This window comes from Trematomus bernacchii, unplaced genomic scaffold (assembly GCF_902827165.1).
Source record: "Trematomus bernacchii unplaced genomic scaffold, fTreBer1.1, whole genome shotgun sequence".
In the NCBI taxonomy this organism is placed as follows: Eukaryota; Metazoa; Chordata; class Actinopteri; order Perciformes; family Nototheniidae; genus Trematomus; species Trematomus bernacchii.
Window position 1 is genome coordinate 7,901,805 of NW_022987698.1, and position 17,765 is coordinate 7,919,569.

The following is a 17,765-nucleotide window of genomic DNA, read 5'->3' on the forward strand; positions in this document are numbered from 1 at the left end:
CAGTATAATAATGTGTTTCCTCCTGTAGATATGAAGTTGGAGTCAGGATGAAAGAGAGAATGGTCATCGTTGCCAAAGGTCAGTGTTTTGTTCATTCTGATGTGTATTTTGTTTGCGTTGCACTCGTGCTCTTTTCCCTCTTGTGTCTCTTTATTGCCACTCTGTTGCTGCCATATGCCTGGGAGCAGCTAAGCATATATATGGCCTTTGAGGAGAAGGCCTTACCACTTTAATAAGACAGTAGAAGAAGACAAAAGCTCCTCCGAGACTTAATTTGCACACGAATAACTAGAGAGAGAATAAAAAAGGAGATAAAACCAATGTCTACATTTTCCTTCACAGGGGTGATACTCGCAGCTGGGGTCTTTTTCTGTCCTGAAATCTGGAGTGTCTCCTTCTCTGTATTTATATGGTGATGATATGGTGGGGGGGAAAGGCGGTGAACCAAAAGCAAAAGCCACAGGGCTAAAAATGGAATATGGATTTAAAGCGTGGCTTCTCAAACATCAAGCTACAAGTTGTGATTTAAAGAGGGGAATAATAAGTGGAAATTGGTGAGCTGGGTGTTGCCAATGCGTAAATAGACTCCAGGAGTGGGAAACACAGAGCGTTGATAATCAGACCGGGTCAGGGAGGGGTAAAAATACAACTGTCTTTGTCTGCTCACATTATCACAAAAGGTTTATATACAACTTCAAGTAAAATGTTGCAGATCTACAACGTGAGGATTCAACAGGTGTATAATGACAGTCTTCAAACAGTCTCAGAAGTAAAACAAGTGGAGTTGTTCTGGAGTCCCTGAATATTACACATCGTACATATTTTTTATCATTTAGGTTCTCCAAAAGAAATAACTACTATGCCCATGAGAAATATCTGCTAACAGCTGCAGCAGTTAATAAAAAAACGATTGTGTTCCTATAGACTCTCCGGGTATCTGCTTCCTCTTCCTTCTGTGGCCACTGCACTGCTTCAACCTTGAATTGGTTATCTTTCCAGATGTTTTATATTCACTATAAAATGTTCTTACTGTAACTTTCTAAAAGGAATGCCTCATGAAGGACGTTGCACCAACACATCATATGAAAAAAGTGTGCATACTAGTTCTTATATGTTACTCAATGGTTCGTATACAATGTACACAAATGGTCGTTTAAAACCTCAAGGCAAAAAGTTTGTACTCGGTAGTAATTATTTAACTTTGTAAATTGTCTGTATTAAATAGGAAAATTGAATCAGAGCAGTGTGCAGCAGTTAGAGTTGCTCGTACAGTACTGCTCGCCAGATGATCGATGGGGAGCAGCTCAGGCTTCAATGACCTACTCAAGGACACTTTGAAAAGCGGTCAGGATTTATGAATGACATTATCATCCATGCTGTTTTCACCCATTCACAATCAGCTGATCAAAGAGATGATTCCCTTCAACAAATGTTTACATTACCATGGCCTGATATTATTTATACTGAGATGCTTTTCACGTCAATTGGGATAAGAATTTGCATGAATGTAAACATACATTTTACTTTTTTTAGAAGCAGTGCATGTGATTCGTAGAATGCAAGTTTTTTGCACAATTCAAATGGTTCCTTTATTATTTTCTCTTTTTCACAAGTCCCTTGGCTCCCTCAATCATAACTGAGGTGTTTGACAACTTCATCAGATAACACAGCGGTGTTAAGAGAAAATGTCAGGTCAGCCCCCACTCCCCATATGTGCGTGCGTGCGTGCGTGCGTGCATGCGTGTGTGTGTGCTGACTGTCCTTTCTGACCCTTATTGCTGCTTCTTTGCAGGATAGCTGCTCTCCTGAGAGGAGAAAACCCATCAGTCTCAATAGCCATGGAGCCGTGCAGAGATACACCGAGGTGCTTCACAATAATTCACTGCCATCACCCCTTATCACAGCGGGGGGGCAGAGGGTTCAGGGTGGTGGCAGCCGGAGGGCAAAGCAATGGTCTGGGACTCAGGATGAATCCCTTTGCATCCCATCCTCTCCAACTGTCCCTCTTTTCTTTCTCCTCAAATCAAAGCCTCTTCTGTGTGTCAAATAAGTCAGTCTAGCAAATAAACCAGCCCACATTCAAACCCTACTTTCATGCGACTTCAAATATTCCCACTTTTTATTTTCTCCATCTTCTGGCCTCAACACATCTTCAGCTCGAGTGCACACGGTGTCCTCCACTATCTGCATCTCCTCACGGCCTGGTGAGTGTGCTCCCGAAGCCGCCAGTGAGGAAGTCATAATGACAGGGACGTTGTCTTTCAGAGGAAGCAGAACACACTCAAACAAAAGTATAAATAGTTACAACTAGTAGGGCATTGTGAGAGTGCAGAAGTCAGCTAAGGCTAAATGCACTATCTCGCAAGTTTAACAATAGTAACAACTATTTCTGTCTCTGCTCCATGCTTTGTCTGGGCTCCAAAATGGAATGGGTTCTTCCTTGTTCCATGCTACTCCCTAACACAAAGTAAAATGAAATAAACCAAAACATAACCTTCTCAATGGAGGTAATAACACATCTACTGTGCAAGAGTGAAGCTTACAAATGACGAAAAACAGCGAATACTCGATGCATTAAACATGCATACCAATGTAAACACAATTGTCAGCGTGCACTCGCACACATACCCTCAGGTCTACACAGTGATGCTCTGACTGCAACCACACAGAAGAGAGAGCAGTGGATGAATCACAGGAAACATCTCACTGCAGCCAACCAATCAGGGACTAAGCAGGAGTCGCTCCTACCAACCAACCTCTCCTCTCATTAGGCCTGCAGGCCGGTGGAGTCAGCCTCAGGTTAAACTCAATCTCAGCCTCTCTGTTGTTTTTACTGCTCCCTTCCTTCCTTTCTCCATTGGAAAAATACATTATAAATGGCTCCTTTCATTTCTAAACACATTTGTAACATTCCACTGTTCATTTTGGCTTTGGTGGATATTGTTTTTGAAGATTAGGGATCTGAATAGTTGTCATGATTCATGCAAAAATAACGTTATGCAAAATTGTCAGGATTTTCAAAGATGCTAAAACTCATTTTCCTCTTGATATACATTACATTTCTCTTTTCTATTTTTAACATAATCTCCTTTGAAATGACTGTACAATTGGAGAATGAATGGCACTGTCACATAGTATTTCAGTGGAGGAAGCCCTGAGCCTGTGAGCATTGAGCTGCATAGCGTGTGGAGTCACGATGCTTGATCGAGCATTTGGGGACCGGAGGGAATGAGAGAGAGGAGATTATCAGCCAGCCAGCTGCCACAGAGCTGTGTGGGCAACATTACAACCTGTCTCCCTTTGCGTTTTATCTCTCTGCCTTTCATGGTCACCCTTATTAAGCGACACCGATGGCAAATGTTTCGATGCCTTGGCACTGTCACCGTGAGGAGAACTGACAAAGCCTCTGCAGTTAGCAGTGATGCTCAAACCAAAGCAAAGAGACACTGCTGTATCTATTCAAAGGTGGGAAAAGTCTGTTAATTATTTACATTGGTCAGAACTACATAATAATTGATGGCATCTGTAAATATCATCTCATTTCATGCTAGGATCTGTATGTTCTCGCAGACAATGTTAAAATGTGGATTTGTAGCAGGTTTAGCATCCTAACATTTTCTTATAAGCACTAGAAACAAAGTGCAGCTGAGATGAATGGTCAGTTTGTGAGTATGGAGTCAAAAACTGTAATACCAAAGGAATTTAATTTGATGGTAGCACTAGAATAAAACTCAGGGTTACTAACGTTATTGAGATTCATGATGGAACAAAATGGTGGATCAAAGTTCATGATGATCCATCCTGTAGTTGTTAAGATATTTCAGTCAAAACTTCAAATACCAATACCATGGTGCTAGATAAGAGAGACCAAAGTCAATCGGATTCATCCTCAACATTTGTTGGAAATAGAGATGTCCCGATCCGATCACGTGATCGGGGATCGGAGCCGATCACGTGATATTCAAAAGATCGGAATCGGAAGAAAAAGATTGGGGATCGGGATTTTTTTTTTTTTTTTTATAAAATATTTTTATAATTTTATTTAATGTTACAAAACAAAAATGACCATGTTCACGTCTTGAAGTCATCCTGAGGCCTTAGTTTTGGTTTAAAATTACACAACATCATGTATGTGTTGCTTCTTTTGGGCTTGTTTTCATAGACCTGGTTGCTTATTTCTCTCAAATCTGGCAACAGAGTGGGCGCAGTGTCTAATAGTAGCAGTAAGCTAACAAGAGGCTACGTTCAGCTGGTGCCTCGGGAGTCGGGACAGAGAAAATGTCAGGAGTTTGGAAGTATTATAAAATTGAAAGCGAAGGCAGTGTAACAGCCAGATGCAATGTTTGCAAGGCGGAGGTTCTGCGTGGTGGAAAGAACAGAGCTACGTTCAACACGACCAATCTAATACAAACACCAACAACAACACGACGAGTACACAGCGGCCACTCGGGTAACGGCACTGAAACAACCGACACTTTCAGAGACTTTTAAAAGGAAAGAGAAACTGCCCCAGAACAGTGAAAAGGCCAAAAAAATAACAGCCAAGATAGCTGAATTCATCGCGTTGGATGACCAGCCGTTATCTGTTACCTTTTTTTTCTCTTAATGCATTGCATAAAGATCGGATCGGGAGCAAAAAAAGGTGATCGGGACATCCCTAGTTGGAAATCCATCCAATATTTTTTGAGATTTTTGCAGCTATAGACAAAAATTGCACATGTAAAGACTGACAATGCAATCCCTAACTTCATGTGAAATACTCAGTTGCTCAGTATATATTCAGTTCATTTGTAATTTTTTAGGTGTGCTCAACAACAACAAAACATATATTGGCCGAGAACACACAACAAGAAGAGTACACAAAAGCACATTGCCACAAATGCAAAATAGTAACAACAATAAATACGATAGTAACCATATGGCTCTTCTCCTTAATGTGGCGAGTTGAAGGGTACTGTAGGTGCTTGTTTATGCAGCCAGTGACGCATGTAGGATGCCGATTGCTTCAGGATGAGTGTTGTGGAAGCGAAGTGTCTTCTCCTCAGAGGTAGAAGACTGAATATAGGTCTGCAAGGTGTGAAGAGTACTTTCCACTGAATGGGATGTGGGTTATTCCAGAATAGTGGAGTTTACAGTGGAGTACATAGCCAATTAATTTTGTAGCTCCATGTACAACTCTGTAAAGCACATTTTCTGAAAAATGTATAATAAATACATATCTACAGCAACTGTCTAGCATTATATCTGTATTCAGCCTACTGTATCAAAAAGCAAAACCCTGCCCGTCATATTTAATGTAATCTCAGATGTTGTTTGGCCAAGGCTACAGACTGGACAAATACCAGCCAAGCTTTTTGTTAAATCATGAAAATTATTGTATTATTGTATAGAATATATTGTATTATTGTATAGAAGTCACCAAATATGAACACCCAAAGGCTGGACGGCCTTCATAAAATTGAACAAGGGATTTACTGAAAGAGTTCAGATATCTTTCATATGAAATAAATTGAAGCCTTTTTTTCCCTGCGTTTCATCCGTCCTTAACACTAGCACACAAAAGCTGGCCTTTGACATTTCATTTTCCCCATGATTCATTACATATAAATCTGGACTTGAATACATGGAATATTTCTCAAATCACTTTTGAACGTCTAAATAGAGAAGCTGCCAGTAAAAGAGTAGATGTAGCATGTTCCTAGTTTTCAAACTAATGACTTACATGACTCCAACAGCCACAGCATCCTGGTTTGAAGTCTAATTGGCTCAGCAGACTTTTGACTACACACTGCACAGCAGGGTAACACACAAACCTTGTAATGCTATTCAAACCATCTCTACAATCTCTCACACGACAACACCTATCTGTGTCTAATGAGGCAGCAGCAGAACCAGCAGCAACAGCAACATGACCGACATGCCTTTTTTTATAGTAATGAAAGAGCTTTTCCTTTAACCCAATTAGGTGATATCCTTGTATCGCATGCTGCTTTCATCAGACCTTTATTTAGGTTACAGATGATAAAATCTAACATTAAGAAAATTCCAGCTGGAGCTGATGCATATGTGCATGTGTGTGCACGTGTCTGTGTGTACGTAGCACAGGGCCGCATCTGCTATGTGAGAATTATTTTGGCCTCGTGGCTGTTTCCATATCTGTACCGACAGCTTGCATAGGCAAAGATTGTAGAGTAGCACAGCTAGGGCTGTATTCATTATGATAAAAAATAAAAAAGAGTTCAATCTAATTTAAAGTTAAAGTAAAGTTAAATTAGATGTCATATCTCTATGATAAGCAGCCTGTTATCATTCCTGCATCACTGACATGCTGTTAGCACTGCCACAGCATTGTGGGGCTGTTTGTACTGAAGAAAACAATTATTATCTCCAAATAGGGGGGGGCCATCCGTAGACATTTTAATTAAAAGACTGGCAGACTTTCATCTCAGTGTGACAACTCCATTATTTCACAATGATAAAACATTCTCCTAGCAGAACAAATCCAGCTTGAACGCAGCGAGTCCCACTGGCAGTTTCAGTGGACAGGCCCAGCAAATCGTTTTTTTCTGACCTTGGCATTTTGATATCACGCTGAAGCAGTGAGGTGTGGCTGAAATTAGAGTAATTATTCAAATGTGGCATCACCGAGCTTTGTGCTGCATTTGACTCTACACTTATGGACGAAACCCCAGCACATATTTTCAGTGTTACCGTGTTACAGTGAGTGTAAATCTTCAGTCGTTAGATTATGTGAGTACATTGGTCACATGTGTAAAGAGCACTTGTGTAATTTATCGTGTTCACTACACAGAGCACATTTCCCCGTAAATCTTTACTTCCATTTTCTAATTTGTACATCTCGTAAATATTCTTTACTGGCCCTACCTTCATCTGGATCATTCCTGGCCGAGGCCTCCAGCAGTGCCACGCTGGCTGCAAAGGACACATGCCTCTTGGACTCTAGATGGAGGTCTTTGGCGTTGCGCCCCTTCTTGTCCGCCTTTCGCTTCTTGTTCTGCATCTCCTTCTCGTACACAGCCCATCTCTTCAGCTGCTGAGTGCGCCTCTTCTGGGCCGCCCGCAGCCTCTCCAGGCTGGGCACCTTGTCCAGCTGCTGCAGCTCCTGGATCAGCTCCAGGTGGTTGGCCATGGCGTCGGGCGAGGGGACGACAGTAGTGGATGGATGGTGGAGGGGTGAAGTTCTGGGGAGTAAGTATGATTCTAGCGAGGGATGCACCTTCGGCCCTGGCCTCCTCCCATCATCGTCATCATCATCCTTTCAGCAGCAGTAAACGTCCTGAGTAAGGGGAGAGAGAGGGTTCGTAAATATCAGCCATAAACTTTTATTACTTTAAACGTATAAATAAATCAGCAAATAAAATGTGGAAGTAGTTTGATGCAGCTTAACACTTGGAGTAAATCTTTCGAAAGATACACAGGGGAGACAGTGACATTTAGCATGGGTCTGATGCACCAAAACAAAGTGCAGAGATGCACTTTGGTGTCCTAGTTAGAGACACCTAAGTTCAAAGTACAACAAAGCCAAGGGCTGACTTCCTCCTTTAATGAAGACTGACTGTTTTCTATTTTAAGAGTTTCTATTATGTGTCAGAAGAAACACTGGTTTCCATCAAGGTGAAAACCAAAATTAAGAAATGTCCTCCTAATCACTCTATTTTCTCCCAACCATTTGCATCACAAACTCCATCAAAATGATCCCTTTAAGGGTTCAGGAAAAGAGAGAAATGTAGGTCTTGGCGAAAAGGAGACCGATTTCTCAATTTGTATCTACATGAATGAGCATGAGCTTCAATTTTCCATTTGAGTTGTGAGCCGTTATAGATCTCTCTAGCATCCTCTATATCAAGGTTAACCGCTTCCTGAAAGCTACAGCAAAATGATGAGAAACTGATGAAGAGAAAAGAAAAAAGTTCTGGGGCAGTGAGCTGAGGCGGGGATTTGTCATGCCATCATTACCTTAATGTAGCCCGACTGCCTGTTTAACTTGAACAAAAGAATCTCGTTTTTCTCTCTGACAGTTGAAAGCTACGCCAGCTTGAGATCCTTAGCGTTGTTTTTAGAGATCTATCAAATAAGCAGCAGACCGTATGTATGGATATGTTGAAAACTGGTCTTCTAGAGGGGGAAAACTGACTTTTAAAAGCAGAACGATTAACACTTGTAAAGTTAAATAGATTAAATAGAGACTTAATAAAAACACAGAACAGGTAGAAACTCTGCAGCCATAACAATGTTCGGATACTTTATTACCACAGCCAGAAAACCCTCCAACATTCTCTTTATACGATTGCCACTTACTTTTAAACATAATCTGCATGTTTTGTGTATCAAACATGTTCTTACATACTATTTCACAAATGTGGATAAATATTTCTGCAGCCCTTCACAGGTGAAAGCTGCAGCGTCACCTAATCAAATGCTTCACAATGCAATGTGCTGCTTACTCTTGTCAGCCTGACCTTATACTACATTTCCTCTGCAGCTCTACCACAGCTAACTGCTAAAAACATGGACAGGAAACAAGCAGTGTAATCACTTCCTACAGCAGCTTCACTTTCAGTCCTCCATTAACAGCGTGTGTGTGTGTGTGCGTGCGTGCGTGCGTGCGTATTACTCACTAAGTCATCCAAACACTCAAATGAAACTCTGATTTAAACGTTGCCACTCTGACACCTTAAGATGCATTAAAATCTCCAGCACAAGATGCGTCCTTCACCATAACAAAAGATAAGCGAAATCAGAATATAAGAGCTTGCATGAAAGCCGGAAATATCGTAAACACAGCAAATGGGATGCAAAGGTTGATCGCAAAAAAAAAGGATCAAGGCCTCAAACATGTTTGAAAGAACGTCAAACTAAAAGCTGTCTGCAATTTTATCTACCCTCAAACGTTCAGACAGCAAATGCAGAAGTATTGAATGTTCAGACTGTACTGTAGGTATGGTTACATTTGTTGGTTTGCATCATAAAATGTGCCAAAATTGTTTAATAATGAAACTTTTGGGGTCTTCAAAAATAATCTCAGGAAGTAAGGGGGTCAAATGTATTGATATAGTACATTTTACAGACTTCAGTCACAAAGTGCTTTCTAGAAGTGGTAAACAATAAACAAACTGATATTTACAAAAAAAATTGAACAACGACCAAATCTCAATTACAAAACAACACTACACAAACCATTTAACTATCCATCATCGGAATATCAAGGAGTAACATAGCACCAAAGTAACATTCCAAAATACTACATATTTAACAATGAATACACATTTTATTCTGTATTGTGTATTACTATTGAGCTTCCTCTAAAATGTCTCCTATGTAAATGTTTATAAAAGCAGCGCTAGTTATACCCAGAATACTTTGATATTATCAACCAAGCTCATAAATATGGAGATATTGTTTGTCTGTCATCTGTTCCTGACACATGTGCCTAATGATGGAGGCAAACCTTTTCAATCATGAAATTAATAAGACTCGTCTTAATGCGGCATCTGTGCTCAAACAGGAAGTGCACCATGCTGGGTGAAAAGGAGACCGTTCAAATGAAAATAAAGATCAGCAGCGCTTCATTCAGCTCATGTATATTTTTAATCTTAGACAAACTGCACCACGAATTGTACACTTTACAGTATAATATGAAAAACATTGGCCAACAAGTCATAAAGTTTTCATTGCCTTATTTTATATAAATAAAATATATTTATATGAAATTAAGTATCACTCGGCTGAACTGCAGCCAGAAAGTCAGCCGCCTGGTTTATAGCTGCGCACACACACACACACACACACACACACACACACACACACACACACACACACACACACACACACACACACACACACACACACACACACACACACACACACACACACACACACACACACACACACACACACACACACACACACACACACACACACACACACACCACACACACACACACACACACACACACACACACACACACACACACACACACACACACACACACACACACACACACACACACACACACACACACACACACACGGCTGCCAAGTTACCATGTAGGTCAAATAAACATATTCATGAGGAAAAAAGGGTTCTTGATTGTCTAAAGTGAAACTTCAATCAAAGACAAAACAGAGCGCACCACAACCTATCCAGCTAACCGTGGTGCCATCTAAGTAGTACAAAGAGTGGTGTATACGTAATGTCCAGTATACATATAGTATTTGTGGTGAATTTCTTCTCAACTTGTTCCTTATTATTCAATATAAGAGGCATGTATTTTCACCTATGAAAACACATTTCATGATTACAGATCTAATAGATGTTGAACAGTTGAGGAAAATAATAATGGTCCAACAACATTTATATAAGTTTTAAGCAGTTTCCCAATAAGAGCCACACACATAGAGCTGATCATGGAAGGGCCAACGAGCAAACATCTTTGACCCTAAACCACCAATGTCTATAAAACATTTAACATGAAATGCTTTATTTTACAACATGCTGAGTTTTACAAGGTAAACATTTCCTCTCATGCACCGTGAATGCTTCCAGGCACGGAGCACGTCACTCTCTTTCTGTCTCTGTGAGATGCGAGTGCAGCGGACAAAGTGAATTAACTTCATTCAGGATGTGTGACAAACAAAGAGTATTTTCTTTAGATGTCTTTGATGGTCAAGGGCATTAGTGCCAGGAATATGAAACCCAGGAGCTACTGTTGATCAAATCAGGGGAATCAGAGCAGAGGTAATGATATTACTCATACACACACACACACACACACACACACACACACACACACAAGTAAAAGAGAGACAGAGACAGAAAAAGAAACTAGTGATGAAAACAGATCCAGACAAGATAATTACTTCTGCATTAATCCGCGACTGATAGCCGTTATCATCGTATTACGCCGGTTACGTGAAGCACTCAGAATGACCTTGTTGTTGAACCTCTTTTTACAAATAAACTTGCCTTAGAAATACTGTATTCATTTAAATGATTTTAAACTTTCCGAATACATTGATACTAGGCATTTGATTATCCACTAAAATATTCTATATAAAAGAGTCAAAATGAAAGAATCTCGAAGATGACATCGATGTTGATGCGCTCATCTGTGTCGCTTTTTTTCATAAAGTTACAGAGGGTTAACATTAACAAACTTAGCAAGCAGCAAAAGTTGATTCATGGATCTTTTTTAGTCTTGGGTTTTGTCTCTTACGCTTTTCGGTCTTACAATATAGCAAATGTAATAGTTTGGCCTAAAACAATTCAAATGCAATAAAATAGATATTGTGTTATACATTTCACCATAGACCAAACAATTAATCAATAAGAAATTATCGCTGGATGCGTAAATCCTAATATCATGTTGCAGCCCAAGTTGTAAATACTGTGTATATTATCAGTAATATATCTGAATGAAAACTAGATTTCATTTCAACCTGGAATTTACATTTTTCTTTGGTTTGATTACCAGGAATTCTGTTAACAATGTAACATTTTTAAGTTCAAACTTAATTGTGTTTCCCTAACATTAAAAAACCAAACCCGCCCCCCTCGATAATGATAATATTTGTAAGTATCTAAAGATACTCTGCCGTCCTCCTTATTTCAACACTGATGAATTACTTGATAGCCCACTCGTGGAAAACATAGGTCACTGGGTGGAGAGGATGTTGCCAAATTGGCATGAATCTTTCAAAAAATACCACAGATTTTCAGACAGATAAGAATTTTCCTACCCTCTCTCAAGCACCCGAATGCCTCAAGACCACATGAGTGAGAAGGACGACGAGCTGCCTGAACAACACGCTGTGGTTTCACTGCTCATCACATGCTGCCAGCTTGAGCTTTTCTCATGCATTATTCTGTGGGTGATATTTACCAAGATGTTTCCATTTGACAGTTTGAATGTCTGCTCTCTTACAGCTAAGCCAAATCACTATTTTTAAAAGCCCCTCGTGCTTATCTGAACTGTTGTTTCAATAAAATTACCAAACAGGGAACAAGAAACTGACATTAGCATGCGTTTGGCATTTCTTTAAAGAGCTGCAGAGAGAAGAGAATACATAATTTGTTACCCCAAAGGGGAGATTAACTCGCCCATTAAGAGCTTCAGCAGTGCATGAAAAGCAGACAATGCAAACACTCTGTGTACTTGACATGATGTTAGCAGGAGGCAAAGGCAAACTGTTTGAAGATATGTAAAACTCGGGGAGCTGTGGGCAACTGTAAGCCCCATGGTGATATCACAGCCGGTCCCCAGGGCCAAGGCAGCACATCACAGATTGACCTCAATCAGCTCTCCGGCTGCATATAAGAATGTTACACTGTTCCCTCACTTTGCATTTCCCATTTGTATGGAAAGATAACAGCCAAACTTTGATACCAATTATTTGAAAAAGAAGGTCAAAAGATGCACATCAAGCAGCAGCAGCAGAAAAACACAAACAAGGAAACAATTACCAACTATTCTTTTCAGTTTTGTCATCATTTTTGTTCAGGTTGTTGTTTTCATAAATTGCCAGCTGCCTTCGCATCATAAAAGCTTTGTTGTGATTACAAGATCACATAAATGCAAACCTCTCCACACAAACTCCTGAATTAAATATAAATGGTCTGGAAGATGCTCTCTCTTTGCCTCAAAAGACAGCAGACATATTCCCGAGGTCCTCATCTTTCAGCCCAAAACCATAATTTACTTTCTTGTAAAAACTTTAGACCAGAACAGAACAATAAAAGATAGATTAGGAAATCAATATAAAAGAGACTTTAAAAATACAACATGGTATAAAAAACAGCCCACAGTGACCAAGGTAAACATCCTATTTATGAATCGTTACATGCTTGGAGACATTTACTGTATCTCTGGGCTCACTGCATGAAAAGCTGGAGAAAAAAGGCCAGGGTAAAATATTGCGCCTGTCAGAACCGCCTGACGGTTCAGCACAAAGGGTCTGTCGTTGATCCTTCAGGTCCATTATCTCCTTTTCATCACCAACAACCATAAAGCAGCTGTGTGTGTTCATGGGTTTCCACACTTATGATGAGAGCCGAATGTCCTCTCAAGGACAAAAATGTTAACTATGGACATTTAAAGAGTCCTCGCTTAATAAAAAGAGCATTTGGACTAGAATTTAGAGGTACATTTAACTTAAATGAAATGGCCAAGGTCCTCAGGAAATGAATGCGTGTCGAGCAGTGCTGACATCAGCTTCAATTCACTAATATCTCCACAAAGCAGCTGGATTGAGGCCATTCTGGTCCCTCCATCATCATGATGAAGGTGATTTGGCACTGAGGGCAGGAGACGCACAGTATAATGACAGCACGGTATAGCACTCAATATACCAAAGGTAGGATTTCATCTTTATCTCTTAATAATATTAATGCTCCAGATAGCATGTTTTAAATATTTCCACTTCTACCATTGTATATTTTCTCAGCATTTTTGTCACTTATTTTCCACCCACCTCAGAATTATATAATATAATATATGTACATATTTGACAGCAGCGTAGAGAATAAACATCCAAATTTGACAAAAGAAATCCCAACTGAACCCCACTCAATGTTTGTTTCAGAAGCGTTAGATGTAATTGCGAGTGCACCGGTTGAAAGAGTGCACATCGGCTACAGTTTGGGTTGAACTTGCGATGCATCGATTGTAGCGTCTTTGCATCGGTAAAAAAACGATTCATTCATTCAGACGACGCCATAGCCCTCACCATCCACACTGCCCTCTGACACCTGGAACAGAGGAACACATATGTGAGAATGCTGTTCATTGACTACAGTTCAGCCTTCAACACCATTGTGCCCTCCAAGCTGGCCATCAAGCTCAGAGACCTTGGGCTCAACAACGCCCTCTGCGACTGGATCCTGAACTTCCTGACGGGCAGACCCCAGGCAGTGCGGGTGGGAAACATCACATCCTCCACCCTGATCCTCAACACCGGAGCCCCTCAAGGCTGCGTGCTCAGCCCTCTCCTCTACTCCCTGTTCACTCACGACTGCGTGGCCACACACAGCTCCAACACCATCGTGAAGTTTGCTGACGACACGACCGTCATCGGCCAGATCACAGACGGCGACGAGACGCCGTACAGAGAGGAGGTCGAACACCTGACATCTTGGTGCCAGGATAACAACCTCCATCTCAACATCAGCAAAACAATGGAGCTGATTGTGGATTACAGGAAGCAGCAGGGAGAGGGACACGCCCCCATCGCCATCAATGGGACTACGGTGGAGAGAGTCAGCAGCTTCAGGTTCCTCGGGGTCCACATCACTGAGGACCTGACATGGTCTCTTCACACCACCACCATCACCAAAAAAGCTCGACAGCGGCTCTTCTTCCTCCGCAGGCTGAGGAGGTTCAACATGGACTCCAGGATACTCTGCAACTTCTACAGGTGCACCATAGAGAGTATCCTGACTGGCAGCATGACGGCCTGGTACGGCAGCTGCACCGACCTCGATCGTAAGGCTTTACAGAGGGTGGTGAAAACTGCACAGCACATCACCAGGACGGAGCTGCCATCCATGGAGGACCTTTACTCCCAGCGGCTCAGGAAGAAGGCCCTCAGGATTATAAAAGACCCCCATCACCCCAGCCACAAACTGTTCTGTCTGCTGCCGTCTGGCAGGCACTACCGCAGCATCCGGACTGAAACCACCAGATTCAGAGACAGTTTCATCCCACAGGCAATAAGACTGTTAAACACCTGAACTGTTGAAACAACATTCATAACATTCATCTGCTACTTAGTAATTATTTATCTATTTATCTAATATATCATTCCAATAACTTGCATATAGACTCTTATTGCACTATTTCAATTTGTTCAACAATTTTTCTTTTTGTATTTACTATTTACTTGCACTATATTTTTCTGTTTATTTGTGTTATTGTGTTGCACTGTTGGAGAAACCTGTGACCTAAGATTTTCATCGGCATAACTACTCTGTAGCTATGTTCGTATGACAAAATAAAGAACCTTGAAATATCCTCTCATCCTTCGTCACTACGGAGGCCGAAAGTCTCAGTTATCAACAAACATGGAGGTTGAGGACAAAGAGAAATACAGCGCACCGAAAAATACCTACAAATCAAACGTTTGGCAACACTTCAAATTTTTCAAGAAAGACTTGAAAAATCGCTCGCAAATTGTAAACGATGCCGTGCCGCTTTAAAGTACACAAGTAGTCCGAGGAACTTAGCGACGCACATAAAGAGGGGACATGGGGTCTGCGGCTGAAAATAAAAACCTGAAAGTAAGACATATGAGTTCAATCACTCAGTGAAGTGTTATGTCAGTGAGAGTGGTGTTTAGTTTACAGCAGCCTGTGACTGCCAATACTAGTTTAAATGTCTTCATTACAATTGTAAGCAGTTATGAAATACCTGTTTGTGAAAGGTTACTTGTATTCTTTATTGTTCATATAGAAACCATACCACTGCTTTCTGCTCACTGGTGAGTTAGCCTATGAGTGAGTGTTAAGCACATCAGGCTGGCAGTTGTATGGGCATTGCACTATGGTAGTTGTTATTTGCAAATTGTTAATCCTGGGCAATGCATCCTTAAATTGTTTAACTGTGAGGTGTTATAAAAGTGTACTGTAAGCACTTTGAATTGTCGTGTACAGAAAAGTGCTATATAAATAAACTTGCCTTGCCTTGCCTGTACTCTGGAGACAGAGAACACTACTACAAAGGACTTGTGAAAAGGCCTGTTTGTGAAAGGTCCAAGTGGTTTTTTTTAAGGTAAAAAAGAAACAGCCTAATGTGCAGTACTAGTAGAGGGAACCAAATATGTGAAGCACTTTTTTGTTAATTTATGATATGCTGCATATAAGGAATAAAACTAAATCCTCTGTCATACCGAACTGTATCGCAACAGGGGTGAATCGTATCGCATGGCCTGGTGCTTCAAATGTATCGTTAATGTATCGTATCGTTGGCAACGTATCGAGATGCGCAGCGCATCGGCCTCAGTGATGGAGATGTGCATCCCTAATGTGGATGTAACGCCTTTGCGCTTTTGTACAGGCCCACGCCATGGCGTTTAGTTTGAGTATAAACAAAGTGTATAGGTTTATTGATCACTGATTAAAAGACAGCAAGTGCCAGTCAAGGGAAACAGTACAAATAATGTCAGAAATGTCCAATCAACAGACAACCAATGTCCAATCAACATTGGAAATGTTGATCTTTCTCTCCTTGGAGCCGACTTACTGTTTTTCTCGCCAATATTAAGAAAGCCCCCCCCCCACCCCCCCCACCATCCAAATACACCAAGTGCTGTCATTGTGAGTTCAATGAGATTGGTTCATGAAGAGTTGAAAAAGTAAACAGAAAGGTAATTCCCTGTGAATCGAGGCAATGCAAGGTAAGCAGTCTCTTCGTTTGTATTTCTTCCAATTCAAAACCGCATTCGAGTCCCTTTGAATTTCCAAGATAAAGTCGGACTCTGTCACTTGTGTTGAATGTTTTTATCCGAGTAACAGAGGATGAGTGTCCTCTTAACGCAGACTTCTTTAGAGAATCATTTTAAACTGATGGATTTGATGGTTAAAACGAGGCCTTTGTGTCGAACGCCAAAAGGTGTTGAAATTGTTCGTTCTCTCACCTCATCAATACCTTTTAAAGGGTTTAACATTAGTCTTTATTTATTTCATCTTGTTTTGTTTTAGGAAGAACAGAGATAACAATTCAGCTTAAACGGATGCCACCTGAATACTGTCAATCTAAGGCTGACAAAAGGTGTGTTATCATGCTGAACACACGGGCACCTCTCTTTTCAGTAGCTGACAAAAGATTTTAATAATACCTCAGATGAAAATAATTGAATTTTTTTTAAACTTCACTTTCATCCTATTATGAATTTCTAATGTCTTCAAATTGTCCCTATACCTCATTAGAGATATGCTTTTCATAACAACAATGGGAATATTCTTAAGCTGCTGCACACATTATCATGACAGCCAATTATTCCACCTGTTTGACTTTTGAATGTGACAAAGACAAGGATGTGCAAAGTTTCACAGGTGCCCTCTACGTTAAAACAGAAAGCTAGAGGGGCGGGTGGCCAAAATAAGGAGACTACAGAAGAAGAAGAGGAAGAGGAAAGCCCACCTGTGGACCACAAAGTAGTGCATGTGTTTCTGTGTTGTGTTCTTGTGCTGCTGTTGAACTATGCAGTCTCCTCTCCTCCTCACAATTTATCTTCTGCTGTTTTGAGGACACAAGCTAATGCTGTTATCAGTCTATGCCTGGCAAGAGCAAATGCAAACACAGAGACACACAGGCTGACAGCAGGAGGCAAACACATCTGGAAACAGTCAGTGAGACAGAATAGAGCTGAGATGAAGAGCAAGGAATACAATTCTGACATCATTTTAAATCATTTTCAAGCAAAAATGCCTGAAAATCTCTTTTGGGTTTCTTACTTTCTATTTGTTTCGCAAGATAGTTAATATGTGTGTACAGTTGGTCTGATAAAAGAAGCAAATTAAAGACTTTGGGCACTTTCATGCTTTTTGTTCTGATATTTGATGGACTTTACAATTCATTATTGATAATGATAATAATTGTATTTGCAGCACGATTTAAGTATGAAAATACGCTTAAATCATTCAGTTACTTGACTGAGATTTCATAAATTGCTTATTTATTATTTATCAAACAAAAACATTAAAATAAATCATGAAAAGGTTCTCTGCACAACTGATTGTAACCAACTTA

General features: G+C 40.5%; 1 protein-coding gene across 1 annotated transcript in view; it reads right to left on the bottom strand.

The window, feature by feature from the left end:
* The window catches only part of ppp1r16b (protein phosphatase 1, regulatory subunit 16B), a 94,722-nt gene that overhangs the window by 51,398 nt on the left and 25,559 nt on the right, over nucleotides 1-17,765 (bottom strand). Inside the window, 1 exon segment of the mRNA XM_034138884.1 lies at nucleotides 6,886-7,297. Coding sequence (XP_033994775.1) covers nucleotides 6,886-7,150 — 265 coding nt within the window. The 5' untranslated portion in view covers nucleotides 7,151-7,297.